The 24,742-nt window shown below is 36.0% G+C and overlaps 1 protein-coding gene across 2 annotated transcripts in view; it reads left to right on the top strand.

Annotated features, from left to right (window-relative positions):
* Sh (Potassium voltage-gated channel protein Shaker) overlaps window positions 1-24,742 on the top strand; it is a 338,900-nt gene that overhangs the window by 8,258 nt on the left and 305,900 nt on the right. The window contains exon 1 of one of the 2 annotated variants that reach the window (XM_089105496.1): window positions 11,510-11,612. The exons of the other annotated variant lie outside the window; for it this stretch is intronic. Coding sequence (XP_088961622.1) covers window positions 11,575-11,612 — 38 coding nt within the window. The 5' untranslated portion in view covers window positions 11,510-11,574. Of the gene's footprint in view, window positions 1-11,509; window positions 11,613-24,742 lie in introns of those variants that run through there. 2 annotated transcript variants of the gene reach the window in all.

The raw sequence follows: 24,742 nt of genomic DNA, 5'->3' as shown, positions 1-24,742 counted from the left end.
TATTAGAACTTAAAACGAACAGAAATTATAACGTATGTGAGGGGTTTCTCCCCCAAGTCAATACCTCGCTCTTTACGCTACAGTTTTTTTTAGTGCTTTCAAAAGAGCTATCTATTCTAATTAAACGGCCTTTGTGATTCAGGGGTTTGTGAATAAAAATTTTTTTTAACTTTAAACGTAAAGAGCGTGGTATTGACTAAGGGGAGAACCCCTTCATATACGTACTAACATATACGTAATAAAAAAACAATAAAAAAACAAGCGATACGGCTCAATAGTAATCGAAACTTTTAAAAACGGAATTTTGATGTCAATAAATGTATCAAAAGAATGTGTTTATAATGCTGATCCTAAATATATAAATTTTTATTAAGTTTAGTATTACTCATCAAAGGCTACAGGCCTGAGAAAATTTACTCGATTTTTTAAAGAGGGGGAAACATCCCCTACAAGTGAAAGAATTTTAATGAAAATCAGACCGTCAGATTCAACGTATCAGAAAACCCTATTACATAGGTTTCAAGCTCATATCTACAAAGATCTGCAACTTTGTATTTTTTGCCAGAAGAAAAATATACGAATATAGAAGTTAGTTACGTAAGTTAATTTGTAAAGACATCCATTTAGCAAAAGAAAATTAAAATTTTTATGCAAATAAAAGCTGCATTTACTAAAAAACGGTCAGAAATTAAATAAAAAAAAAACAAGTTTTTTAAACGGAAAGTAAGGAGCGACATTAAAACTTAAAACAAACAGAAATTATTCCGTATATGAACGGGACTGTCCCTTCCTCAATGCCTCGCTATTTACGATAAAGTTTGACTCTGTCTCACAACTTTATTTTTTAAAACAATAAAAAACTTTAGCGTAAAGAGCGAGGCGTTGAGGAGGGGACAGTCCCTTTTATATACGGAATAATCTCTGTTCGTTGTAAGTTTTAATGTCGCTCCTTACTTTCAGTTTAAAACACTTGTTTTTTTTATTTAATAACGTTTAATAAATAAATCATCAGCATGCTGTACGAAACGTCTGCTGCAAGTAGAATAAAGTGAGTCCGAACTGTGAGTACGTGAGTGAGTACAAAATGTGAGTACGAAATGTCTGCTGTAAGTAGAATAAAGATGAATCCGAACTGTGAGAACGTGAGTGTGTTCGAAATGTGAGTACGAAATGTCTGCTGCACGTAGAATAAAGTGAATCTGAACTGTGAGTACGTGAGTGAGTACGAAATGTCTGTTGCAAGTAGAATAAAATGAATCCGAACTGTGAGTACGTGAGTGAGTACGAAATGTCTGCTGCAAGTAGATTAAAGTGAATAATGTCTGCTGCAAGTAGAATAAAGTGAATCCGAACAATATATGTGTATTTTTCTCACGTATTATAAATTTTAGGCTCACAAATAAGCGATGCCATCCCATGCTCTTTATCTTTTGTTATCAGTTTTAATATGAAGCACTAAGAGACCGAGCTTCTCTGGGTGAAGGGAATTTAAGAAAAAAAATATTCAGGGCCACCCTCCCTCTTCCAGAAATGTATACCTCCCATACCCTGATTTACACAAAAAAAATTTTTGTGTAGTTTTTCTTGATTTTTTTTTTTTTTTTTACAAAGATACAAAGGGGAAGGTAATTTTCAAACTCTAGGCGTCAATATTTCCCACCCGATTGGCATCCCTGACAAATATTAATTAATCTAAGGTTTCTACCAAAATGCTGCCATGAATCGTTTAGATTTACTGGATATTTTTAATCAAACAATGCTCAACGAGTAAATTAATAATTCACACATTTTTTTTCGAATATTTTAAAATGAAAAATACTGTCACTATATCCAATGTAAGCAAAACTTCGAAGGAACTCTCCATAGAGGATATTTTATGCAGAGCTGGGGGTAAATTTATCCACCGAGTTTTTTCACTAGACAACACCCTTTTATGTTATTTTTTATTTAAAAAAAAACAAAAAAACATAGCGCTGTTTTTGGGTGTCACTTTATGAAACCTTTATAAAGTCAAATTTATAAAGAGCAATTAAATATAAAAATTACTTTATAAATGAGCCCATAATTAGCTCTTTATGATGTCCATGTGTCCGGCCCACCCCTTCCGTTCCAAAAATGTCCTACAGATTGCCCTTTTAGTGCACCATATGACGGCCTTATCGGCCTTTAGGGCACATTATGACGGCCTTATCGAATCTAGGCATATAGAAAAAAAAAATAAAATGTAAGACTCATCTTCTATGAGTCCTTAAACAGCTCTCTATAATTTATGAAGCGGGATTTGAAGGAAGTGGAAGGAAGATATACACTTTATTATACACTTTAACACCCACCCGAAGTATTTACAATACAGATACACTACTGTCGTCTGTACCAACTCATTGATTTACAGCCTTAGTAAAAGCTACTACTACTACTACTACTACTACTACTAACAACTTACATACAGCACCAAGCCGCCAACACAACTAAAAACGCTCCTCCTCCACCCCATTCAATTCAAAGCCTCCCTTTTTACACCCTCTCACGAAGTTTCCATTTCCTTTAAAACTTTCTTTATGACGTCGTCCTCCCACCCCAGACGAATTTGACCTGCATTCTGTTTATCCCTAGACGGCTGGCTGAAAAGAACAATCTTCGGTAATCTGTCATCCTTCATCAGCACAACTTGCCCATCCACCTCAACCTATCTTTCATTATAGCCCTAGAGAGCGGTATTGAACCAAATTTTTTGTACAGCCTATTGTTTGAAATACGGTCAGTCAGTCGGGTACCCAGAACAATCCTTAAGCATTTTCTCTGGGAAACGTCTAGCAAATCTTCATTCGCTTTTCGGAGCGCCCATGCTTCAGAGCCCTATTTGACCACTGTCAGCTTCTAATATTCTAATCTTGGTTTGCAGACTTATCTTCCTGTTTTTTCAAACTTTTTTTTAACTGTGAAAAAACACCTTGAGCCTTGGCAATTCTACTTTTAACATCTTCACTGCTCCCACCATCTTTACTAATTATGCTACCAAGGTAAGTGAAGCTGCCACCTGATAAATCCTTTTCATTACCCAACGTCGCCTTTTCATCTTCACTTCCTAGCCTTCCTAGTCTATTCTTTCCTATTCCTAGCCTTAGTGACTTATTCTTCTTAACATTAATTTTCGAACCTATGCCAGTTCCCTGAACTCGCAAACCCTCTAAAAGTTCATTCATTTTGCTCACACTTTCATCTAGGATGCTTATATCATCAGCATAACCTTCAGGAGACTTTTCCCTCGATTTGATTCCCTGGTCTCACATTGCCTTTTCTGTGTTCCTTAAAACAAATCCATCAAAATAATCCATATGAAGGAGGATAGGACACAACCCTGCTGAACTCCTGATTTAATACAAAACCGGCTTCTAACCTCATTTCCTACCTTAACCGCAGCAGTATTATTCTCGTACATAGCACTAATTACTTTAATGTATTTGTCTGGTCTACCATACAAGGATAAAATCTTTACTAAAGCTGTTCTATCAACAGAAACGAACGCTTGCTCAAAATCTAGACTGAGGACCAAAGGTGTTTGACTACTCAGGCACTTCTTAATTATTAACCTAAGAGTCAAAATTTGGTCGACACATCCTCTACCTTTTCTAAAACCGCACTGTTCTTCTCTTAAAACTTTGTCTACAGCATCTCTCAGTCTAAAAAGTATCATACTTCTAAGTAAATTGCTACCTATAGAAACCGGACTATTGCCTCGATAATTGCCACACTCATTTTTATCACCTTTCTTATAACGTGGCTTAATTAAGGTTTTCCTAAAATCCTTAGGTACTTCCCCTTTTTCGAAAATCATATTCAATAACCTTCAGTAACTTATTTCTAGCCTCAGAGCCACCATATTTAAGAAACTCATTTACCACCCTATCAGCACCTGGTGCCTTATTATATATTAATCCTTTTAGTACTGTCGCTAATTCTTCCTCACAAAACAAATCTTCCCTCACATCCGAGGTATCACAATTATTTTTATTTTCCTTTATATCTTTTCCTGCAACTCTATCTTGGTTAAGCAAATTCTCAAAATGTTCTGCCCATCTTTCTTTAATTCTTTCCTTATCTCTAATTGTGGCTCAATTCCTATCTTTAACTAGGCCAAGTCAGGATTGACTACTCCCTCAATTTACTAACATGCCAGAACAATATTCTACTATTATGCCGTCTAGCTGCATCTTCCAGATCCTCGGCAATTTTATCTATGACCACCACTTCACACCCCCTTAGTTCAGATTTTAATACTTTCTCCACTTTCTTTACATTCCTTTTATTTTCATATGATCTATCACTCAGATAATTCTTGTACAAGTCCTTTCTCTTTTCTATTAAACATAAAGCTTTTTGACTAATATTCTTAGCTGCTGTCCTAGCTTTCTTCCCTAAGATATCTTTAGCAACTTCACAAATCATTGTTCTAAAATTATTCCAACCATATTACACATTATCAAATTTTAAACTCTCAAGTGTAGCATTTAACTGTTCATGGAAAGTTTCTCTCAAATTCTCATCCTGGAGTCTACCAACATCATAACTTCCCGGGAGGTAGTTACCCTTCCGAAATTTCAGCTTTAAACTAACCCTTGACAATACTAGATGGTGATCTTTACTTTTAATATCAATAACAGCGCTCCTATATACCCTAGTATCGTGTATTGATTCTGCCAGTCTTTGGTTTACTATAACATAATCAATAAGGTTTGCTGTCTTACCATCACATGAATACCATGTTATCTTATGAGCCATTTTATGACCAAATACCTTGTTGGTTATTACTAGATTGTTACTCCTGCAAAATCGCAAAAGTCTGTATCCATAACTGTTTTTTTTCCTACACCAAATTTACCTAGGCTAGGATACCATCTATCCCTATTTCTACCGACCTGGGCGTTAAAATCTCCCAGTAAAAACATCATATTTCTACCTGGGACCCTGTCTATTTGCTCCTGTAACTGTAAGTAAAATTCATCTGAGTCACTAGTATCTCCGTCAGTCGGTTCTATAGGAGCATATACTACTATAACTCACACCCTGAACTTTTTAGTCGAAAATGATACTTTAGTATTCTATTATTAATACCTTCCCAGCCTAAAAGACTTAGCAGCTTCCTTATTCATCATGAGCCCTACTCCCTGTCTGTGTACCCCATCCTTCCTGCCGGAGTAAACAAATTCTATGTCACCTAATTCCATGCTTCTCACCCCTGCGATATGAGTTTCTGAAACTCCTAATAAGTCCAGTCAGAATCGTCTGAATTCGTCAGTCAAAGTGTCGATACGATGGTTATTTTTTAACGTCGTAACATTCCAAGTTCCAATTTTCATGTCCTTTAAATCATTGAAATTATTTTGGCCTCAGGAAAAGCAATGGTCCCGGATACCAGTACAGGATGGGGATAACACATCTTCTCAAGTCTACACCGAAGTGCTTAAGCTGGCTTAGAACCGCACAGCAAGAAGTCCCTGGGACCTCCATGAATGGAGGCTTTGTGCAATCCTGGGCCCATCTTGGTCACAACATGGTTTTCAGCCCTTGGCGATGCTCTTCTATCAACAAGAGTCGAGATTCTGCACAGACAATCTCAAGCCTATTACCTTTGACTCATTATATAATCATGCCTACAAATATTGTGCTACTACTGGGAGGCAGCCCATAGTAGACAAATTAGCTAGGAATAGGTTTTGCAGCCCGAAGACGCCCATCAAAACATACCAAGCGCAGAAGAATTGTCCGTTAATCAGAATCCTGTGTGAATGCTGTGTCGTTTACTAGGCTATAATTTCCTCGAGGAGCGCCACTTCTCAAGTGGGAATAGAGTTGACCGCAAGGTCCCCAGTCTTGCAGGTACCCCGAAAGGGTCAAGGCAGTCTTTTGCAGAGGCCGTTGTCCATAGATCTCATAGATCTGGATCTTACGCCCTGCCGCAGTTGTCCTTCTATAGAGGATCCTCCCGCGATGGTGTTGTGCATCACCCTGCAATTTAACCCGTTACTGGGAGAAGGTTTGTAACTCATGGGACTTGTGGACCCTATTGAGTGTACATTTGAGGAGCCTTCTTCCTCCTTCGACTGTATTGATGACCCTGGGTGAGGATGCCCAGTTTCTATTATGGACCCCCAGGGGCAAGGTTCCCCCTTGGTCCGTGCCTCCTATGGAGGTACCCTACATATCTGTAGGGCGTTCCCCTATCGCCACATGGGGACACGCTGAGTGGGTGATTATCACCCATTATAAGAATAATCTTTCATGTTATGACCCTCCCCCCTCCAAAGTGTTTTCTATTTAAAAACACTCTAAATTGACAGAAAATATGGCCTGGAGGCAAGCCCACAACTTTAAGACACAACAAAAATAAGAATCAGACTATTTGAATCCGCCGAGTCCAGCTTTTACTAAGGCTGAGTTCTTAATTTATGTTTGTTTGATGCGTGTGCATTGTTTACTTATGTATTCTGTAATATTTTAGAATTTAATGGAGTATTGTCTTTTCTAAATAGTAACCTTTCTTCGTTATTGCTTGAAGAAAAATATCCTGTTGAAGACTTAGGAAGGAATGGGCTATCTTTACTTTTTAACCGTTTAGTACATCTTCCTCCCATTAGGTAGAAGAGTTCTTATATGGTCCCAGAATAGAGTCAGCTCGGCCGCTACGTATTCTGTAAATTATACGTATTGTATATCAAACAGTTCGTGGTAACGAACTGTAAGTAAGGAGCGACCCGGCTCAATGGTAACCAAAACTCTAGAAAATGGGTTTTTGATACCAATAGATACATCAAAAGAATCAATGCTGATTTCAAATATATAACTTTTATCAAGTTTAGTCCTACCCATTAAAAGTTACGCGCCTGAGAAAATTCGGCTGATTTTCGAAAAAAGCAGCAAAGACACCCTAAAAGACATAAAACACTGATGCAATTCACACTATCAGATTCAGCTTATCATAAAACCCAACTGGAGTGGTTTCAATCACCAATCTACATAAACGTGGAATTTTGTCTTTTTTGCCATAAGAACAATCGCGTGTGCGTGTTTATTTGTTGTTTTTTTTTTTTTTTTCCCCAAGGGTGATTGTATCCACCCAGTGGCCCTATAATAACGTGGGAGGGCTCATTCGAACGGAAATTAAAAGTTATAGTGTCATTTTTAAGTGACCAAATAAAAGGGAAGGCAACTAGGCCCCCTCCCACGCTTATTTTTTTCCCAAAGTCACCCGATCAAAATTTTGAGATAGCCATTTTGTTCAGCACGGTCAACAATATGATAAATATGTCTTTTAGGATGACTTAATCCCCCTATGTCCCCTGTGGTTGGCATAAATGTTTTGAAATTTCCCCATTTTTAAATTATCTTATTTGTTATGCTGTAGTTACAATTTGTTTTATGTTGTTTTTTTTTGTGTTTGTGGGTGTGTGGGTGGGGTCAGTGGTTATATTGAAAGATCTGTCCATGAAAAAAGTTTTCATGGGGGAATAGAAATCGCCATGAAGGGGGCGCCGGACTTGCCAGCATTATTTATTGGTTATTTGGTAGTATACCGACATTTTCAGGAAGGGTTTTTTTCTGGAGGGGGGGGGGCTAGAGGTGGGGGTTACTCTGGAGAATATTTCCGTGGAGGATGGTTGTGTGGGGTAAGGGGCATTTCTATGAAGGGGGCGCCGGATTTCCAAGCATTATTTAAAAAACGATCAGAAATTAAATAAAAAAAACTAGTTTTTCAACTGAAAGTAAGAAGTAACATTAGAACTTAAAACGAACAGAAATTATAACGTATGTGAGGGGGTTCTCCCCCAAGTCAAGACCTCGCTCTTTAAGTTACAGTTTTTTTTAGTGCTGGCAACAGAGATATATATTTTATTTAAACAGGTTTTGTGATTCTGGGGTTTGTGAATAAAAATATTTTTTAACTTTAAACATGAAGAACGTCGCATTGACCATGGGGAGAACCCCCTCTTATGTGTATTAAAGTCTACGTAATAAAAAAAAAAACAATTAAAAAACAAGTGATACGGCTCAATAGTAATCGAAACTTTTAAAAACGGAATTTTGATGTCAATAAATGTATCAAAAGAATGTGTTTATAATGCTGATTCTAAATACATAAATTTTATTAAGTTTAGTATTACTCATCAAAGGCTACGAGCCTGAGAAAATTTACCCGATTTTTTAAAGAGGGGGGAAACATCCCCTGCGAGTGAAAGAATTTTAATGAAAATCACACCGTCAGATTCGGCGGATCAGAAAACCCTATTACATAGGTTTCAAGCTCATATCTGCAAAAATTTGCAACTTTGTATTTTTTGCCAGAAGAAAAATATACGAATATAGAAGTTAGTTACGTAAGTTAATTTGTAAAGACATCCATTTAGCAAAAGAAAAGTAAAAATTTTATGCAAATTTTGTTTACTTATTCAATGACGGTTAGCCAAAATAAAATCTGCATTAACTAAAAACGATCAGAAATTAAATAAAAAAAAACAAGTTTTTTAAACTGAAAGTAAGGAGCGACATTAAAACTTAAAACGAACAGAAATTATTCCGTATATGAAAGGGGCTGTCCCCTCCTCAACGCATCGCTCTTTACGCTAAAGTTTGACTCTGTATAACAACTTTATTTTTTAAAACGATAAAAAAACTTTAGCGTAAAGAGCGAGGTGTTGAAGAGGGGACAGCCCCTTTCATATATGGAATAATTTCTGTTCGTTTTAAGTTTTAATGTCGCTCCTTACTTTCAGTTTAAAAAACTTGTTTTTTTTATTTAATTCAGAATAAGTGCGTCCTTAGGTTCAATGATTTAAGATAGCCAAACTTTCGGTTCCTTAACTAGTTCCGCAAAAATCAACTTTGTCCAGCTCTCATCTTTGATGTGTTTTATAACGTTATTAAAAATATAATTTGTATGAATTTTAATTGATTCTAACTGGCTAAGGAATAAAAAGTAGAGCTCCTTACTTACATTCTCTGGCTCAGAACTAACTTTATAAAGCAATGGAAAGTAGAACAAGAAGAAAAAGGTATTGAAAAGGGATTGGATTCCCATCTACGTCTTCAAAAAGTAACAGAACAGAAATTGAAGACAATCTTAACAGCGAAAGCACCTAAACTTTGACCCAATTAATTAACAGACATGGTTCAATTAATGATCCAACTTCAGCTTTGGCTTATATTTGTGATGGCCCTTTTCAACAAAGAGACTTGATTTTCCCTTAGACTGGGGGGGGGAGCTTCGGAGAAGAACCATCAGAATTTTCAGATGTCTTTAAAACGCACTAAGGCTTGCGTTTTTCACAAGTTTTTAACACCCCTCTCCCGAACGTTGGTTTTAATTAATTAATTTATTTTATAACTAATCAAAAATGTAAGGCATGGTGATGGAGTATAACAAAAAGAAAGAAAATGAAAGAAAAAACACATACTAAAACAGGAGCAAACACGTACAAAACAAAACTCGAATAAATCTAACATTTTTGAAACGTAAGCCACTCCAAGGGTGGTAAACCTCTTTAAACGAATCATACGAATAAATACAAAATAAAAACAACCCAGAAAAAAATTAAGCAAACTAGCATTGAAACAAAAAAACTAGTATTTAGAGGCGCAAATTTGAAATAAATAATGTAACATCTATAATCATTTTGTAGTTTTTAAAAATTTATCTATATTAAAATAAAGTAGAGGTCATAGTTGGCGGTAAATTAATTACTTACTATGATACTTATATAATAATACTTAGTTCTTGCTGTAAGTATAAACAAATTGAAGAGGCCAGAACCGCCACTGCTTTCCCCGGAAGGATATACCATGCTCATTGACTCTCCGGAGGTGGACCCCCTCTTGCTTCCCTAATAAAAAGGCTGAAGCTACGTCCCTACCTAGGCTATATTTCTACAATTCATCAATTACAGCAGGAAAATTTCTTAAGAGGTGTTGTTGTTGAGGGTCTTCAGATGTAGGATTGAAATTACGTTTGTCACTTGTGTTTTCAAGGTACAGCATCTTAACTCATAATGATCGATGTCCTGAAATTCAATAATTAATAATTTCATAAGGAACTTAACAAAGTAATGAACTAGGTACTATCATTTCAAAATATGACTTTTGCTGAAAATATATAAAGTTTGACTTAGAGTCTCCGGAAAATAATAAAAATTACATACCATTCAAATACGTACAAATTGAGAATTTTGACTGTAAAAATTGAAAAAGAATTTTGAGTGTACAAACTTAATAAGGCTTCCACCTTCCCCAAATTTTCCGAATGAAAATTAGGCTCCTAGATTTCCCTTAAGGTTGACGTTCATAGTACAAACATCTAAATACGATTGTTTAATTTTCATTGATGTGAATCTATTGGGAGATTTTGGAGAGTCAAATTTTCTTCTGTTGTAATTCGAGTAGACCCAGAACAACTCAGAGATATGGAAGGCCCTAGCTAAATTATCTTTTCGAAGAATGTACACGCTCATTAGGCTCAAAGGCTATATAGAGCATGGAAATGGAATCGCTATCCAGAATAGCTTTTTCTTAATATTTAGTCGAGCTATGTGGATAAAGGTTTCAGAGGCTTTCAGGATTTTAGGTTTGACCTGACTCCTAAATATTTTCATCCACCTAGCTATGGTAGGCCTGGTTTCTCTGTGGTATCAAAGAGAGTTTTGCGGAAAGTGAAAGTTTTAAAAAATTACTTAATTCAAGACTACTTTATCACAATTAGTTCAGACATTTTGCTTTTAGAATAGTTTCTATAACACAAATCTAAACAGCATCTCTATATGCAGCTCGAATAAGACAGGTGGACTTTTTTGGTGCAGTTTATACAGGTGCAGAAATCGAAATAAAATATACAAATGCAGCGACGTATGGGTTTTCGTTTTCTTAGCACCACCACCCCCACTTCACCCTATTAGAGTCAACTTTCCACTTCAAAGGTTTCAATCATATATATCCAAAGCCGATCTAGGGAGGTTTTTATGGGGTTTTACCCTTCCTTAAATATTCGTCTGACTCGTAAAACGTAACAAAAATGAATTTAAACAAACTTTTGAGGCTTTTTTAAAAGTTGATTGTGCACCCTCTCCCCCCCCCTCCGAAAAAAAAAAAATTATGGATACGGCCCCGTGTACATCCAACAGATATTGGTAAGATAAACCTCACATATGGGTAAGAATACATTAGCAGATGAATGCACTTCGAATCATAAACATGTATCTTAATTCAGACAATAACATTTATTATGGTAGCTTAACTTGCCGATGACGCAGTCACATATTTCTACGCAAGCTTTTCACATCTAGCTTAAATTTACCAACTGACACATCTCGCATCCCTAAGGATCTCTAGACAGTTCCCTGTAAGGTTATTTGTACATCACGCAGGCGTTAGTCAATGTGTTTGCTAACCTTTGCTAAGAATGTTACCACCAGCAATTCAAGGTCCTTGAATTTCTAACTTAACCTAGATCGGCGTGCGCTAATTCATTTTTTTGTGAAATGCAACTGACAGGTGACACGTGACCCAATGTTCTAATCAATTGGATAAGCCATGTTTGCTATGACGGAAGTGATCGGAGAAATTACGAGGTATAGCTACTATTACAGTGGTAAACTGTTGGTTGGGGTTAAGTAGGTCTATTACATGGTTTATTTGGGCTCCTTGGGCTCCGTAAGAATATAGACTTTATAGTTATTGGTAGATTATTTCGGGGAGATCAATCTTAGACTATTTTTCATTTTTATGTTAAGGACGTTCGATAACATAAACTCATTATGCGATTCTCAGCGTCAGCCGACAGTCTCATAGACAAAGGACCCATTTTCCTAACACCAAAGGAAGCTTGGTAAAAATTGATAGGGGATCTTAAATGAGTCAACAGTTCTAAGAGCTAAAGAGAGGCTAGTTTAAAACAAAGAAACCCATAATATCGCTAAACGCTGTCTAATCAATGTGCATATAGCATAAGCAATGTGCTTCTTGTGTCCGCAAAGATTTCAATCGAAGCATTTAGCACAACAGGAAACTTCCAAATCTGTCATATTATTCAGTGATACTTCTTGTGAGCTGATTTTTAATGTTTTCCAAGGGGATATGCCAGAATACTTTTAAGGACTACCCTTTCCAGAACTTTTAGAAAGAAAATTCTTTTCCGTTTAATCAAAAACATTCTAATGATATATGTTTCTTTAAATCTGAGTATCTCTACCTCTGGCACAAAAAAGGAGAATTTAAAAGGTTTTTCTAAGATTTCCAGGAATATAAGTTTCGGCATTTAGTTTTCTGTCGTTTATTGGATTTCTTATCAAATCTAAACAAGTTATGGCAAGACCACCCAATCAGTTTTGAATAGTTTGGTCATACAAAAATAAACACAATCATAATTAAATAACTTGATACTTTTAATCAGGGGTCACCAGAATTATACCACCGGTTTATATGGGTTTGGTGCTTTGGATCCTACTAGGTTTTGAACTTACGTAAGAGGTGGATGTTTAAGCCTCTTTATGAGCAATGTCTGCTACACAAGCTTTGGAGAAGGGCAAAAAGACAGAAACTTTTGGTAAATAGCAGTTTTTAAATAGCCATGACTCAGTCCAATAGCAACTGAAACTCATTAATGCGGAATTTTGATAAGAATTGATGCATGAATAGAATTGGGTTTATATGCTGATTTCAAATATATACAATAGATTGAGTTGAATGCTACGCATCCTTAGCTACGAGCCTGAGAAAATTATCCTGATTTTGAAAAAAAGAAAGGAAACACCCCAAAAGTCAAGCGATCATAATGGAAATCATACCATAAGATTCACCATTTCTGGGAACACTACTTTAGAGATCTCAAGCTCCTATCTATAAAAACGTGGAATTTTAGGGGATCTTAGGGGATTTCGAGTGTTTATTCGTTGTTTTTTCAGTAGTGATCGTATCGAATCAATAGTTCTAGAGACCCGGGAAAGAGCTCATTCAAACAAAAATCAAAAGATTTAATGCCCTTTTCAAGAGACCAAAAAGAATAGAGGGCAACTAGCCCCCTTCCTATCGCTCGTTTCTCCAAAAACATCCGATCACAATTCTGAGATAGCCATTAGATTCAGGATAGCTCAAAAGTCCAATAATTATACCTTTGGGGATGACATATACCTGATTTTGAAAAAAAGAAAGGAACCCCCCCAAAAGTCAAGTGATCATAATGGAAATCATACCATAAGATTCACCATTTCTGGGAACACTACTTTAGAGATTTCAAGCTCCTATCTATAAAAACGTAGAATTTTAGGGGATCTTAGGGGATTTCGAGTGTTTATTCGTTGTTTTTTCAGTAGTGATCGTATCGAATCAATAGTTCTAGAGACCCGGGAAAGAGCTCATTCAAACAAAAATCAAAAGATTTAATGCCCTTTTCAAGAGACCAAAAAGAATAGAGGGCAACTAGCCCCCTTCCTATCGCTCGTTTCTCCAAAAACATCCGATCACAATTCTGAGATAGCCATTAGATTCAGGAAAGCTCAAAAGTCCAATAATTATACCTTTGGGGATGAAAAAACTCAACATAGCCCCACATAGACTGTAAATTGCGCAATTTGCCCCTTGTTCACATTTTGTATTTTTTATTGAGAAAAGTATGGAATTTTTGGAGGGAATTTTCTGCGGGGGGTGGGATCCACAAGAAAAATCTTTCGTGGGAGAACATTTTCTGGGGTAATTTTCCAGCGAAAAATTTTACACTGGGGGCGGGGGGAGAGGATTTTCTGGTATGATTTGAATAGCAATCAGAAAGGAAATAACAAAAGACAAGTTTGTTACTTGTGTATTTTTTGGTACACACTCGATAATGTGGATCTACAGAAAAGACAATAACCGGTTTTTACCTGTCAGTATCCGAAGAAAATTTAGTTAGGCTCAGTTGAAATCTACGTTGTAGGTATACTTTTATTAAATATTTAATATATAGAGATGGTGTTTTGGTTGGATTATGTTAGGTTAGGTATTTAATATAATGCGTTCTGTACAGCACTCATTCCATAATTCTGTTTTGTAGTTTTCATAATTTTGTTACTAAAGTATTGTTATTTTCATCATATTTTGGTATATTTTATTATGATTAACCAAACTTAACATCTCAAGTGTTTAGGCCACTGAATAGTACACAAGTAATATTTTTTCAACTGAAAGCAAGGAGCGACATTAAAATTTAAAACGAAAAGAAATAATTTCGTACATGGGAAGGGCTATTCCTTCCTGAACCTTTGCTCTTTACGCTAAAGTTGGACTTTTTGTCAAAATTATTTAATGTTTAAACACAAGGACCGCGAGAAGCATTTTTAAAGAGCCTTAATACTTTAGCGTAAAGAGCAAGGGCTGGGGTAGCTCCCATTATATACTAAATAATTTCTGTTCGTTTTACGATTTAATGTTGCTCCTTACTTTCAGTGAAAAAAAAACTTGTTTTCTTTTTAATTCTTCTAAAAGGATTGTTAGAGACAGTAAACATTACTTAGGGTTGATTAGTCTCAGCAAATTAGCAGGCAATAGAAGCAGAATAGTGTTCAACTATTACGGTTTAAACCGGTTAGCGTTCAATAAAAACCGGAAAAGAAAATTCTTTTCCGTTTAATAAAAAACATTCTAATGATATAAATTTCTTTAAATCTGAGTATCTCTATCTCTGGCACAAAAAAGGAGAATTTAAAGGTTTTTCTAAGATTTCCAGGAATATAAGTTTCGGCATTTAGTTTTCTGTCGTTTATTCGGATTCCTTATCAAAGCTAAACAAGTTATGGCAAGACCACCCAATCAGTTTTGAATAGTTTGGTCACACAAAAATAAACACAATCACAATTAAATAACTTGATACTATTAATCAGGGGTCACCAGAATTATTCCACCGGTTTATATTGGTTTGGTGCTTTTTTTTTTTTTTTTTTTTTTTTTTTTTTTTTTAATCCCACCTCCTCTCCTCTCAGTGGCACTAACAGTGGGTTTGGTGCTTTGGGTCCTACTAGGTTTGAACTTACGGTAGAGGTGGATGTTTAAGCCTTTTTATGAGCAATGTCTGCTACACAAGCTTTGGAGAAGGGCAAAAAGACAGAAACTTTTGGTAAATAGCAGTTTTTAAATAGCCATGACTCAGTCCAATAGTAACTGAAACTCATTAATGCGGAATTTTGATAAGAATTGATGCATGAAAAGAATTAGGTTTATATGCTGATTTCAAATATATACAATAGATTGAGTTGAATGCTACGCATCCTTAGCTACGAGCCTGAGAAAATTATCCTGATTTTGAAAAAAAGAAAGGAAACACCCCAAAAGTCAAGCGATCATAATGGAAATCATACCATAAGATTCACCATTTCTGGGAACACTACTTTAGAGATCTCAAGCTCCTATCTATAAAAACGTGGAATTTTAGGGGATCTTAGGGGATTTCGAGTGTTTATTCGTTGTTTTTTCAGTAGAGATCGTATCGAATCAATAGTTCTAGAGACCCGGAAAAGAGCTCATTCAAACAAAAATCAAAAGATTTAATGCCCTTTTTAAGAGACCAAAAAGAATAGAGGGCAACTAGCCCCCTTCCTATCGCTCGTTTCTCCAAAGACATCCGATCACAATTTTGAGATAGTCATTAGATTCAGGAAAGCTCAAAAGTCCAATAATTATACCTTTGGGGATGACAAAACTCAACATAGCCCCACATAGACTGTAAATTGCGCAATTTGCCCCTTGTTCACATTTTGTATTTTTTATTGAGAAAAGTATGGAATTTTTGGAGGGAATTTTCTGCGGGGGGTGGGATCCACAAGAAAAATCTTTCGTGGGAGAACATTTTCTGGGGTAATTATCCAGCGAAAAATTTTACACTGGGGGCGGGGGGAGAGGATTTCCTGGTATGATTTGAATAGCAATCAGAAAGGAAATAACAAAAGACAAATTTGTTCGATACTTGTGTATTTTTTGGTACACACTCGATAATGTGGATCTTCAGAAAAGACAATAACCGGTTTTTACCTGTCAGTATCCGAAGAAAATTTAGTTAGGCTCAGTTGAAATCTACGTTGTAGGTACATTTTTATTAAATATTTAACATAGAGAGATGGTATTTTGATTGGGTTAGGGTATGTTAGGTTTGGTATTTAATATAATGCGTTCTGTACAGCACTCATTCCATAATTCTGTTTTGTAGTTTTCATAATTTTGTTACTAAAGTATTGTTGTTTTCATCATATTTTGGTATATTTCATTATGATTAACCAAACTTAACATCTCAAGTGTTTAGGCCACTGAATAGTACACAAGTAATATTTTTTCAACTGAAAGCAAGGAGCGACATTAAAATTTAAAACGAAAAGAAATAATTTCGTATATGGGAAGGGCCATTCCTTCCTGAACCTTCGCTCTTTACGCTAAAGTTGGACTTTTTTTCAAAATTATTTAATGTTTAAACACAAGGACCGCGAGAAGCATTTTTGAAGAGCCTTAATACTTTAGCGTAAAGAGCAAGGGATGGGGCAGTTCCCATTATATACAAAATAATTTCTGTTCGTTTTACGATTTAATGTTGCTCCTTACTTTCAGTGAAAAAAAAACTTGTTTTCTTTTTAACTTTTCTAAAAGGATTGTTAGAGACAGTAAACATTACCTAGGGTTGATATAGTCTCAGCAAATTAGCAGGCAATAGAAGCAGAATAGTGTTCAACTATTACGGTTTAAACCGGTTAGCGTTCAATAAAAACCGGTTGAGGGGATCGTTAGAGACAGTAAACATTACTTAGGGTTGATATTTTCTCAGCAAATTTGCAGACGATAGAAGCATAGTAGCCTTCAACTATTACGGTTTAAACCGGTTAGAGTTCAATAAAAACCGGTTTAGGGGATTGTTAGAGACAGTAAACATTACTTATGGTTGATCAGCATATTTGCAGGCGGTAGAAGCAGAATAGCGGCCATGGAAGACAGCATTAAAATACGCGAACCGGTAAGCGGAGGTTTTCACTGGACTCATCTGTCGACTATCCTGATTTGTACGACTTTTTCTGTATTTTTTTTTTTTATCAAATTTGCACAGAGTTCTCATGTTTTATATGTTTTGATACCCTTTCCATTTCTCAAAATGTAATGTTTCTACTCCCGGAAAATAATTCTGGCTTAACAGCTTAGAAAGAATTCTAGGGGTGTGGGATGACAATCTCCTCTTAATGCAGAAGTATTTTAAGGGTAAAATTGAAGATTATATTCTTATGTTTTTCTGCACAGAAATGGAAAAGATGAGAGGGAGAGGGAATACCTGTAAATAATATGTCTATTATTATAGACTTATAAATCAGACTTATAGACTTATAATAAGTCTATTAGACTTATAAATGATAAGTCTAATTCAAATAAGTCCCCTAGAAAATCATAAATTTCGATAACCTTTGGTGCTTAAGCTCCTTCCCAAGAAATTATTGAAGAGGTATATTTTTTCAGGAATGATTATCTTTCTTGAAGTCTTTTTATACAAAATTAAACTTGAATGAAAAAATTGAGGTTGAATAAAATTGAGGTTGAGGTTGATTCAATGGACTTTCTTCCTCTAATGTATTGAGATTTCCTATACCAAGAAAGGGATTCCGGCTTTGCAGACTAGAAATAATTAGGAAGTCAATTGATCTAGTGAGCTCAATTTTCAAGAAAGAATAGAAAGGTCAAGCTTCCAAGTGTTAAAGCCAAGCCCGTATCAAGAGGGGTTAGGGGTTTGACCCCCCCCCCGGAAATGCTTGTCCGACTCGTAACGTAGCAGAATGAACGTAAGCATATTTTTGATGTATTTTTTAAAGTTTTTTAAACCCCCCTGACAAACAATCTTTTGTAACCCCACCCCCTCCCCAACACGTTCTGGCCATATCAACCTTACCGTTATTACAGCCCTATAAAGCTGGGATAGAACAAAGTTTCATCCCCGTTGGTTATCCCCGAATGGGGTGAGAGGATGGTGTAAGGAAGGATATAAGTGGAATGAGACCTTCTTGAGAGGTTTTTAAAGAGGGAGGCTTTGATTAGGTGACCTTAGGCTGTGTCAATCTTCCGCGGTTTGGTTCTGCCGCGAGTTAGTAGGTGTTGCAGTGAGTTATTAAGTAGTGGTAGGCAGAATAGACACCAGGGTCTCTATTTACTGTTGAAAATGTTTCTGTGTTTGTGTCTGTAATACTGGGTTTGGGATGACAGCTCCCCTCTTATTGCTGACCTGCACAGGAAGGGAAGGGGTAAGAAGGAATCCTTGTGGAAAATATTTACTAAAATAACTTCCATGCAAAATCGTAAACTTTCCAATTTCTGTAAGAGATTGAACCATAGCAAAATTATGATTTATAATCTTTTGTCCTCTAGTAGAGTAATTGTTGGCCCGAACAGGGCCGGAATGTTGGCGAGTAAAAATCCTGAAAACTTTTGACAAGGTCTTCATATAGATTTCGGGTCTAAGAGGCCACACTGATACGCGGTATGACCCCCCACATAAGTTAACGGCTATAAAGCTAACATTATACGTCAAACATTCTTTTAAACAGCTCTCGCAGAGCTAGGGAAACGATGGTTAATTTTGAAACCTATACTTATTTTTAAAGCAACTTCAGTACTTATGGTCTTTTACTCGAAGTCTTTTATGCGCAAGCTCAAATTAATATAAGGTGTGGGTGATGGATGGGTTGATAGTACTCTCAGTATCATAGATCTCATAATGTCATAATCCCCCATACTCAATTCTGGGTTTGGTATAGAAAAACAAGTTTTTTTTTCGGATGAAAATAAATGGCAATATTAGAGCTTGAAACAAATATACATTATTCTTTATATCAAGGGGACTGCCTTCCCCCTCAGTCCCTGGTGTTTAAGCTGAAGTCAAACTTTTTTCTCCAAAGGCTTCAAAAACGAAGGAGTCGGAATGGGATAAATGGAATTAGAATGGGAGTGGGATACCAAGTATTTTTCATAATTTTTAAGTTTAGAAGACGTTATACATGTGCATTTCCTTTAAGCGATTATAATATTCCATTCAAATACTATGAAAGCGGTTTGTAAATAAAAAACATGCAACTTCTGCATTATTTGTTACACTTAATTTGTAACTCAAAAATGCTTCAAGTAGAATATTGTTAAAATTTTAGTGTTAAAAGGAAGTTCTAAGGAGGGGAGCAGCCCCACTCACATAATAAATCATGTCTGTTCGATTTACATTTTTTTCGTCAATCCTTACTTTAATTAAAAATATTTTTTAATTTAACTTTTTAATGCTTTTTTTCATTGATCTTTATTCAACATCGGATGCACTTAAAATTTCCTCTTAGTCTAGACGGCTTCAAGTCGTTATGGCCGGATGCAGTTCTTTTTAAAGGAAAAGTTAAGAGAAACTAATTTATGAAAAGAACACTGGTGATTACTCTTTGCTTGTCATCGTGGCGAGACCCCCTTATTCTTCAAACTATTAATTTCACTTATATGTTTCAACTAGAACCTACTGCAGAATCCCTGCTTTTTTTTGTATCTTACTCAAGACAACAGCAAGAAAAATCCGCTGAGTCAAAGCTGAATTCGTAGAAACACTCCCAGCAACTGCAATGCAGCTTCCCGGTCGATATAGAAGAATGGGATCCCCTTTCCTACTCAAAACTTTGGAGTCTCTCTTTCTCTCTCTCTTTTTGACTTAGCTTTATGAAAATAAGCCAAACGGAAAATTCAGAGAATGTCCTTAGACATCTGAATTAGATATTAAATGCATGCTTGAGACCAGTTTTGTTCAAAATTTCATTAAACATATCAATTAAAAGAATTTAGCCGTTTTGTATGCTCCATCCTTAAACGGCGTATAGAAGTAATGTAATGAATGGTGGCCGGCAGAAAATACCCCGCCCCCAAATTAAAATAACCCCCTGGAAAATATCCCGCCCCCACAGAACAGAAATTACTTTTTTTTCAAACGAAAGTACGCCAAGAAAAATTTTTCACCCGAGATCGTCCGCAAGAAATTTTCTGGATGGAATTTTCAACTAGAATGGAATTGTTTTGGGGGGATTTTCCTGAAGGGGAGTATGTTTACATGAAAAGAACTTTCAATGGAGGAGTTTTTGTGTGGGGGGAAGGAATTTTTCGTGGAGGGGGAGCCGGATTTCCCGGTATTATTTAAAAATGATCAGAAATTGAATAAAAAACAACTGAAAGTAAGGAATAGAAGCAAAACTTAAAACGGAAGGAATTTATTACGTATATGAAAGGAGTTGCCCCCTCCTCAAAACTTTGCTCTTTAGGCTAAAGTTTTGACTTTTTGTCCCAATTCTTTAAGAACGATTCCCGTTTAATAAGAAAACAAATGTATAATACATTGTGCCAACATCGTTTTTTACTTAGGCAGCGCTATTGCGCTGCCTATGATAATAAGCTTTTTTTTAATTCGTCTATTATTAAGGAGAGGTGGTAGCGTATATTTTCAGTCTACACCTTTATTATTGGTGCTGAGATGGAAGGGGGGGGTAGTAGTATCTTAGTAGTGACCAAGTTAATTCAGGTTATGTTTGATGAAATCGTGCAATTACAACCCTTGCCATGAGGGCTTTGAGGGGTGGGGGTAGTTGTCATCCTCAAAGACATAATTTCCGGATCTTCAATCCACTTTGAACAAAATGGCTCTCTCAGAATTTCAATTGGATATGGTTGGGGAAATGATGGGCATGGGGGGGCTGGTTGCCCTCCAATCACTTTTGACTATTAAAAAGGGCACCAACCCTTTCAATTTCCAATCGAATGAGCCCTTTCCTAAGTTTTGTATGATAACTCCTTTTAGACGAAGCGCCCTGGTGTAAAAAAAAAATAAAAATAATAATACATTGTTTCCGTACCGCTCTTTACTTCATCAGTGCTATTGCGCTGCCTATGATTATCGATTTTGGATGCGTTTCAATGACTCGCGAGAAGCCAGACCAAAGTGGTGAGGGTAGAGCCCTCTTGGTACAGTCTCTTTAAGGGACTAATATGGTAGATGAAGGCCAGGGGACCTGGAATCTTTCAAAGACATGCCCCTTAAAAAAAAAATCTTAACGGCATTTCACGTAAGATCTTTTTTGTATAAATTAATTTTTAAAAAGTTTATCCACAAAAAAAGTTTTTTAAAAAAAAGTAAAGAGCTTAAAAAAGAAATAAAGTCAAATAATTTTTGAAATAAAATAATATGGAGTCTACTAGAAAAAAATCAAAAGATATAAAGATTTTTTTCCCATGACAAAGACTATGTTAATAAAAAGTAAATCGAAAATTAGTTTAAAAACCTTTTTCCACAAAATAAGTTTGTCAAAGAAGAGTAAATCGCTCCATTACAAAAAAATGAGTAGAAATAATTTCAAATAATTTTTTAAGCGTAAAACTACCACAAATCACCATCAATAAATAAATTCAACCCAAAACGAACAGAAATCAGAGGTTAAAGGCCATACGGCTCCAATGTTTTATTATTTATTTATTATTATTTTTTTTCCCAGAGGCACTTCATATGAAAGGGTTCGTCGTAGAAACTTCAAAGGTGGCTCATTTGATTGGAAATCGAGGGTTCTAGTGGCATTTTTAATAGTCGAAAATGATTGGAGGGCAACTAGCCCCCCCACGCCCATCATTCCCCCAAACATATCCAATCAAAATTTTGAGATGGCCATTTTGTTTAGCGTAGTTGATTTCCAGATAGAAAATATATTTTTGAGGAGGACACTCCCCCACAACCCTCAGGGCAAGGGTTTTAAGTTATGCCCTGGGGCATATAAGGTTTTTATAGAAGGCGTTGCCGTAATAACTTCAAAACAGGCTCATTCGATTGGAAATTCAAAGGGCTAGTGCCCTTTTTAATAGTCGAAAGTGATTGGAGGGAACCTAGCCCCCCCCCCCCCCACACCCATCATTTCCCCATCATCATCATTTCCACACCAATCAAGATCTTGAGATTGTCATTTTGTTCAGCATAGATGGTTTCCAGATAGAAAATATGTTTTTGAGGAGGACACTCCCCCACAACCCTCAGGGCAAGGGTTTTAAGTTATGCCCTGGGGGCATATAAGGTTTTTATAGAAGGTGTTGCCGTCGAAACTTCAAAAAAGGCTCATTCGATTGGAAATTCAGAGGGATAGTGCCCTTTTTAATAGTCGAAAGCATTGGAGGGCAACTAGCCCCCACGCCCATCACTCCCCCAAACACATCCAATAAAAATTTGAGATAGCCATTTTGTTAAGCGTAGTTGATTTCCATATAGAAAATATTTTTTTGAGGAGGGCGCTCCCCCACAGCCCTTAGGGCAAGGATTTTAAGTTATGACCTGGGTGTATGTAAGGTTTTTATAGAAGGCGTTGTCGTAGAAACTTCAGAAAAGGCTCACTCGATTGGAAATTCAAAGGGCTAGTGCCCTTTTTAATAGTCAAAAAGTGATTGGAGGGAAAATAGCCCCCCACGCCCATCATTCCCCCGAACACATTCAATCAAAATTTTGAGATAGCCATTTTATTAAACGTAGTTTTAAGTTCTGGAAATTAGGTCTTTGAGAATGACAACTGCCCCACAGCCCTCTGGGCGAGGGTTGTAAGTTATGCCCTGGGGGATATAAGGTTTTGTATAGACAACGTTGTTATAGAAACTTCAGAAAGGGCTGATTCGACTGGAAATTGAAATGTCTAGTTCCCTTTTTAATAGTCGAAAGTGATTCTAAGGCAACTGACACCCCTTCCACGCCCACCATTTCCCCAAACACATCCAATCAAAATTTTGATATAGCCATTTTGTTCAACGTAGTTGAAAGTTCTGGAAATTTTATGTTTGAGCAGGACACTCCCCCTACAGTCTTCAGGGGCAAGGGTTATAAGTTTTGCCCTGGAGGCATGCATGGTTCTTATGGAAGGAATGCTCGTATAAACTTCAGAGAGGACTCATTTGATTGGAAATTGAAAGTTCTAGTTCACTTTTTAAGTGTCAAAAGATATTGGAGGGTAAGCAGCTCCCCCCCAAACCCTTTTTTCCCAAATGCATCCAATCAAAATTTTAAGATGGCTATTTTGTTGAAAATAGTTCAAAGATCATATAACAAAAGTTACGGTGTTGGCACAACCCGCCAGGGCCCAGGGGCAGGCGTTGTAAGTTATGCCCAGGGGGCATATATGGGTCTTATGGAAGGGATGCTCGTATTAACTTCAAAGAGGGACAATTTGATTGGAAATTGAAAGTTCTAGTTCACTTTTTAAAAGTGAAAAGAGATTGGAGGGCACCTATCCCCCCCCCCCCATCCACGCCCTTTTTCCGCAAACCCATCCGATAAGACCTTTGAGGTACCTTTTTTTTTTAAATAGTTCAAAGACCATACAAAGAAAACTCAGGGGTCAACACAGCCCCCCAGGGCCTGAGGGCATGTGTTATAAGTTATGCGTTGTGAGGATAAATGGTCCTTTTTGAAAGGATGCTCGTAAGAAACTCAGAGATGGCTCATTTGATTGGAAATTGAAAGTTCTAGTTCAGTTTTTTAGAGTAAAAAGAGATTGGATGATGAAAGATCCATTAGTTCAAGAATTTATTTCACTATAATTGTATTTTTATTTTCAATGCTGTAAGAACTGGAAAAGAAGATATTTGTAATGTTATCCGTTTTCAGATAAGCGCCAAAGACGCATTCGGCTTTTGGTTTTTATTTACAGTTAGGAAAGGAGGCAGTATCCAATCACTTGTTTGTAGGGAAACTATATTCGTTTTTAACAACTTTAAAAAGAGCTAATAAGTTAAACTGAATATTTGATGTATAATGATATTAATTGCTGATAGCTCATCAGTTCACATTTTCAATATTAAGTACAAAAGAAAATATTTGTCATAAAATTGGTTTTCAGTAAAGCGCCAATGACGCAGTAGGTTTTAGACTTTTACAGTGAGAGAAGGAGGTTATACCCAAACTCTTGTTTGTGGTGATTTTTGTTCGTTTCAACTTGATTTGCATATTCAATTTAAGTTTCACTCGTTTTAAGATTTATTTATTAATTTACATTAATATCTATTGTATGTCTGTTTGCATTGATTGTTTATTTAATTTCTGTTCGTTTCATGTGTCATTTATACTTCAATAGGAAAATATATTTTTTCGTTTTAAGCTTGATTTTCATATTCAATCTAAGCATTACTCGCTTTAAGATTTATTTATTCATTTATATTATTATTTGTTGTATGTTTTTGTTATGATTGTTTCTTTAGTTTCTGTTCGTTTTGGGTTTCATTTATTCTTTAATAGTAATTTCTGGTCGTTTTGAGTTTGAATTTTAAAAAGTATTTATATCTACAGAGCTTAACTTTAAAATTGCCTTTACTTTTCTTTGAAAAAATTATTTTTAGGAATTTTTTTTTAATTAATTACAATAAATAACCGAGTCAAACGAGCACTAATTAACATGAGTAGGGCTGACGACCCCCATGCCTTCTCAAGACCAGAACATAATTTGCAAAGCCAACTATGCTTTCAAAGAATAGCTAAGCCTTATTAAACTTTTTAAGGTCATATGTTTTTAGCTTAAATTTGATGATTTTTCGCCTACATTTTTTTTCTTATAATGTTTTTTTTTTAATTTGGTACCCGCTGCTGCCAAAAATTACAGAAGTTCATATGGAGGTTTTTCAACAAAAATAGATTTTAGGATACTTATTTTTAGGATAAGTTGTTAAGATACTTATGATT

Source organism: Artemia sp. Qi Xiang Cuo, chromosome 19, assembly GCF_049724085.1.
Source record: "Artemia sp. Qi Xiang Cuo chromosome 19, ASM4972408v1, whole genome shotgun sequence".
Lineage (NCBI taxonomy): Eukaryota > Metazoa > Arthropoda > Branchiopoda > Anostraca > Artemiidae > Artemia > Artemia sp. Qi Xiang Cuo.
This window is presented reverse-complemented; position numbering and strand designations above follow the sequence as displayed.